We start from the raw sequence: 6,000 nt of genomic DNA on the forward strand, positions 1-6,000 counted from the left end.
GACATCCCGGGGTGGTGTCTAAATGTGCCGTTCCCTCTCTCAGGAGACGTTTGGGTTAACATTGTTCTCGTTTTCTTAAGAAACTCATTCCGGGAGTGAGGAGGTCAGCTCCAGGGAGGGGCTCCCCCAAAGGGAACTCTAACTTCAGAAGAGTTCATTTCAGCGTTTTCCAGCTCCGTCTCTAGTCAGAACTAGAAAGAGCATCGGGATAAATGACAAAGGTCGCGGAGACTCAAAGCGGGCTCTTACTACTCGGTCTCTGTGTGAAACTGGCCAAGTCAGTGCTGCGTGCCTCCGATGCCTCGTCTTCAAAAAGTCCAGAAGATCAAACAGAATCAGATATTTATTGTACCAGAATCTTCGCCAGCCACATACTAAACAGCCAAGAAGTTAATGCTGCTATTCCTTTTTATCTTCCTGTTGAGTAGCAACATCCCCCAAAGGCTTTTAGCTATTGAACCTCTCCCATTTCCCATCGTTTCTGATATCCTTGGTTCTTGTAAGTGGGCTTCCAACAGGGATGGGTTGCCACGGTGCCTGTGGAGGGTACCCACAGACCCACACAATTTCTGCTGTTCTTTTAGGTGACTGACCCTTCTGCCCCCTTTAAAGTCCTGAATATCCAGTTTAAACTACTGAAGAAAATCCCTTCCTCTGTCTTCATCTAAAACAAATTAAATACTGGACCAAGGATGTCCTAGTCATCGCGGGGCTTATTATCTCTCAGTGCCATGGACAAACGGCCTTATAATTCACTTACCTAATTTTCTTGTATATTTCTTTTAGTAAAAAATCAGTAGCAGTTCTAAGATGAATTCTAAGATTAGTCTGAGGAGATGTGAACTTCTCTACCGTAAACTGAGTGAAAGGGCCGAAAATGACAACCTTCTGTCTTGGTCTCTCACCCTTTCATGCCATGCCTAAAATGGAAAAAAACCCTGGGCCCCACAGCTGAAAGCAAGCCCTCCCTCCCGCACATGCCCGTTAGTGCCGACAGCCAGCGCCGTTTAAATGTGAAGAGCTGAAAAAGTTGTATCCTCTGGTCGGGAGCCTAGTATAATGAAAGTTGCTATAGTAACGGAGAACCCTGTTCTTTGGCCCAGAGAGTATATTCAAGCAGGAGAAAAGCAAATCAATGTCGGAGCCATTATACTTGCTTAAAGCCCGGAAAGGTGACTGGACCCAGCTGCACAAGCACATTGGGCAAATGACTGTAGCCGCGCTGGTGGAGGTGCGGGCAGGCCGCACTGCCTCTCGTGAGCTTCTTTGGTCTCCAGGGGCCCAGGCTTTCCTCTGGAAACTGACATCCTGGTACTGGCAGCCAGCTAGGCTCTTCAGCCAGGAAATGGCCCCTGCCACACACAACACTACTCTGTTCTGAGGTGGACAGTGAGGGCAAGGTGGGCTTAGCCCCTGTCTGCATGCAACCTGTGTGCCTCCCAGCTGTGCAGGAAGGCTGGCTGGAGACTTGCTGGGTCAGGGAGGGCTGCCGAGACCTCTGAGATACATGGCCCATCTACAGGTGAAGAGCGGGGATGCTTAAGTGTTTCCAGTGGTATATACTGCGTGGACAAAGTCCCCCGGCATTTTCAGAACCCAGAAGTAATCAGTTTGGCCAGCGCCTTGTGTGAAGGCAGGAGAAGATGGATGAGCACGGGCTAAGCAAGTTTTGGGAACGTGTTATGAAAAGAGGTGTCAGAGATGTGTATCTTTCAAAGGTCACTTGGGCTATTACAGGGAATATAAGTTGTGGAACACAGGGGTGTGAGATTCACACATGTCAAAGCCCGGCAAGCAAGAGGTCCTGGCGACTCTGGAATGGAGATTGTATGAGAGAAAAATGGATTAAGATAGATATTTGGGCACTGTATTGGTAGAGCCAGCTGATGGATGGACAAGAGACATGTCAAGGGGTGCTCTTGAGCGTCTGTCCTAAGAGTTAGTGGTGTTCAGACGCAGCTCCACCCCTTCTCCGTTTGTCCCCGACAGTGCCCACAGATGCCCTTATTTTATGTCACTTGATCTCCTATATAAATGTAGCGAAATAGGAATGGCAGGATCTGATAGCGTGGGACTCTAACCTCAGATCCCAGCACTTGGGAAAGTTGAGGCAGGAGGATTAGGAATTTAAGTCCAGGTTGGGCTACTTCCCAAGAGACCTTGCACCAAAAAAATAAAAAATAAAAGCAGACCACCATAACTGCTGACTTACGATGTTTTATGGTTGCATATATGTGTGTCCAATACCCATGACAGGGTAAAGGGGGTCTTGGGATTCCTGTCTCATACCTCTGTCTCTCGCCATCAGTTTGAAGACTTGAAACTGCCTAGGCACTAGGTGTTGTGAGCCGGGGCTTCCAGCACATCTGGGCGTGTGTTCCCACAAGGCCTGCGATTCCAACGGTATTTGATTCCTTGCTGTCCTCTTGCCTGCAGGAAGCCCTGGAAACTTGCCAGACGCGCATCTCTAAGCTGGAATTGCATCAGCAGGAGCAGCAGACCCTGCAGACGGATGCCGTGAATGCCAAGGTGCTGCTGGGGAAATGCATCAACGTGGTTCTGGCCTTCATGACCGTCATCCTGGTGTGCGTGTCCACCCTGGCCAAGTTCGTCGCGCCCATGATGAAGAGCCGCTTCCACATCCTTGGCACCTTCTTCGCTGTGACTCTCCTGGCAATATTTTGTAAAAACTGGGACCATATTTTGTGTGCCATAGAGAGGATAATAATCCCTAGATGAGCCGCTGGTTCCCGCCTTCACATCCTCTCAAGTTCTTATTTGAAGAAAACTCTGTTGCAGACTACCAAATTCCTGAATGAACGGCTGTGCCAAAGACGGCGAAAAGGACTGAAGCCGTGTGCTGTAAATAATTAGCGTCTCCTAACCCGGTAGCAGCTGCCAACGTGGTCCCTGTACGTGGTTAACGCGAAACTGCCCCCGGAGTTCTCCCCACATCGCTCACGGCCTTAATCAGAGCAGATCTCCAGCCCACCTGGCGAGCTGGGCGCGGTAGAGCCCCATTCACTGAGCGCTTGGCACCAAGAGCGACCCAGAGGAACAGGCCTCCCTGTGTTTCCCATGAATCTCTGTCACATTGAGCTTCGTGATTGCTAGCAGCTGTGTGCTCTCTAAGCCCCACAAACAGCAAGGATATGGCAGGACTTGGGGAAGTGAGGAAACACAAGTTATGGGCAGTGTTGAGCTCTTGTTGAGGGGTGGGGTCTGTGGAAGCTCAGTCAGTCTCTCTGTGATCTATCCCACTTGTCCACAGGTGGCGCTGCGTCCTGTTATGTGCCCGGTGTTCACATTGGTCAATTGTGTATGTCCCTGTACCATGCAAATCTTATCGCTGCTTCTCCAGCAGAAGTCTGCCTAACCAGTAGCCCCGCACTTTATACAGTAGACACTAGGATTTACAAATGAGCTAACCTCTTCTGCCCAGGGAAACACACACCTGATTTCATCTCACCTGGCTAGCAGGGCCCTGCCCTCGGAGCGCTCAGCCCGTGCTTTTGTCCAACTGCGGCTCTGATAGTGCGGGGTGCTGCGAGCATCCATGGGAGGCTCATGCTCAATCTGGCCATAGTTAGCTGTGATAAATCCCCTTAGAGGATGGCATGCACTTTTCGTGATTCACTTTGCTCTCAGATCTGCGGAGATCAGAGTCCAGGGAATGAAAACAAACGACACTCGTGTAGCCAGGTGTTATTTTCCTTGAAGACAACAAAATCAAACTTCATACATCGTATGTGTGCTGAGGCTGGACCCGGGGGCCTAAGAAGGATGTGAACTCTTGGTCTAATCGGTTGGTGGATTGGCGAGTGGGAGCCCTTTACCCAGATGAGGTCAGGAGGGTCCACTTAGGGATGTGAAGGGCAGCAAGAATTAAGTCCATTGTTAAGCTTAGTTGCTGCCGTCTGTCTTGTAGGCACATAGTAGGACAAGTTTTGAGGTCACAGGATAAATGCACTACCCGTGAGCAGAAAACATGTAAGAGCCGCTGCATTCGGTGGCTGCCGTTTACTGATGAAGCACAAAGGAGAGAGAAGGTTGTACTGGATGCCGCCAGCCAGTCCTGGTCCTCCCACTGCACCTGCCAAAGGTGTAAAGATGCCGTTAAATGTTTACTTTCTTCAGAAGATGCTCTCCAAGATCTACCGATCATCACTTGCAAATGGCTGTTCTTGGGGATGTTTTCGGGGTGGTGGGGGTGCGTAAAAGCATACAGCAGTTTAGTATAAGCCCAGCCTAGGTGAGTGGGACTCATAGAACTCTAGCCACTCCCAACTTTTAAATCAATAATTCAGCAATTTTAGAAAATTCACAGAGTATTTAACCATCACTCTGATTCCAGAGTTAAGCTTTTAAAAAATCATGTAGAGTACTTGGAAACCAGGGTTGGGGAAGTTCCCAGCCCCACTCCTTTCCATGACTGTGTCCCCACATGGAACAGATGGAAGTTTCTAGTCCAAGCAGGGAGAAAGAGAGAACCATGACCTTCCTTGATTCTTGTATTTTAATGGCCTGCTCCCTTACCTGGAGGCATCAGACTCCCTCTGTCTACACCTTGAAGCAAGCTGGGCCGTGCCCGTCCCCATTGTCGTTTGTCAATATTTCCCCATGGCACTTACAACATGTCAGGGCCTGGGGTGGCTCTGAGTGCTGCTGGTAGTTTATAGAAACAGTATGAATTCAGCCTTGGAGGCTTAGTTAGGTCTCCAGGGGAACCCAGGGAGAGCAGGCTTGTTCTCGTGTCGGCACACCCTCCACCCCTGCACAGCCTAGCAGGACTCTCTTGATTGACACTCTCAGACCCGTGAGGGAGTTGAGAGGGAAGTTAGAGCCAGCACACTCCACGCCCTTCAGTCTGAGCTTTGGGTAGAATCTGTCAGAAATGGGCACTGTCCTAAACTAATGGAGTGGGGGCAGGGGGCACCCAAATCATCATGGACTCCTAAAGAATTCATTGAATTCCATTGGCTCCAACTAATTGTCAAATTGTCTTCTTTACCTGGGTATGCCCAGCCCATATGGCACCCTTGCTTCAGTCTTATGGGAGGTTCGTGAAGCGTTTTATTTTTTAGGAAGATTTCAGAGTTCAAGGAGACTTTGATCGGGCAGTGTATTATTCTCTTAAGGGCTATAACCCCTCTTTTGCTCTCTTGAACACATAACGTACACACTGAAGAAATGAATTGTATAAATACACAACTAGAGACAATGGCACAACTGTGACTTACCTTGGGACTGGGACTGATTCACAATTGAGTCAGCCAGTCTTGTTTTGCACTTTACGTTGTTAATAAAGATCTCACGTATTTCTCGGGGGGGCGGGAACCATTTGGGATGAGCAGGCAAGCGCCTGCTCCTTTAAGGGACACTGGTGAGGCATTCCAGATGCTGGACTCTGAAACTTTGGTGACATTATCACGATCGATCACCAGCGTCGTGATTACCGAGGACAAAACAGAACTTAAACACATTAAGAGTGGCAGATATGAAAAATGGTCCCTCTGTGGGTTTTGAATTTTTTCGAGCTCATATTTTGTATATGATTAATCTGGAACAGTTCCCCCCCCCTCAAAAAAAAATTGATGTATCAATGAAAGTACTCTCGCTGATTTTTTTTTTTTTTTTTTTTTTTTTTTTTTACTGTGAATACAGCAGCCCCCATCCCAAGCTCCTGGTTTGTGGCTTAGTAGTGTTCAGGTCTTCTGACCCTGTCGGCTGCCGTCATTCACATTAACACCCTGGCACTCTTGTTTTTATTGAAGGATTGCCCTCTGTGTGTACTCACTGCCCTGCCTCTGACAGCAGACTTCAATACAGGTCTGAATGTGCTGAGGGAGCTAGTTTGCCCCCCCCCCCCAAGCAACTAATTACTTTGGTTCTTGGGGGTTGAATTCGACATGCCAAATTATTTTGTGTTGTATGGGAATGTAGAGTGGGTGTTTTGTTGTTATTTTGCTTTAGTGTTGAATCCAGATCTAATGGTTTGGG

General features: G+C 48.6%; 1 protein-coding gene across 7 annotated transcripts in view; it reads left to right on the forward strand.

The window, feature by feature from the left end:
• Positions 1-5,579, forward strand: part of Tmcc3 (transmembrane and coiled-coil domain family 3) — a 251,321-nt gene extending 245,742 nt beyond the window's left edge. For all 7 annotated transcript variants that reach the window (XM_057757870.1, XM_057757869.1, XM_057757876.1 and 4 more), the window contains one exon: positions 2,437-5,579. In XM_057757870.1, the coding sequence (XP_057613853.1) occupies positions 2,437-2,739 (303 nt within the window). In that variant the 3' untranslated portion in view covers positions 2,740-5,579. The remainder of the gene's footprint in view (positions 1-2,436) is intronic.
• Positions 5,580-6,000: the final 421 nt, after the last annotated feature.

Source organism: Chionomys nivalis, chromosome 25 (assembly GCF_950005125.1).
Source record: "Chionomys nivalis chromosome 25, mChiNiv1.1, whole genome shotgun sequence".
Taxonomy (NCBI): domain Eukaryota; kingdom Metazoa; phylum Chordata; class Mammalia; order Rodentia; family Cricetidae; genus Chionomys; species Chionomys nivalis.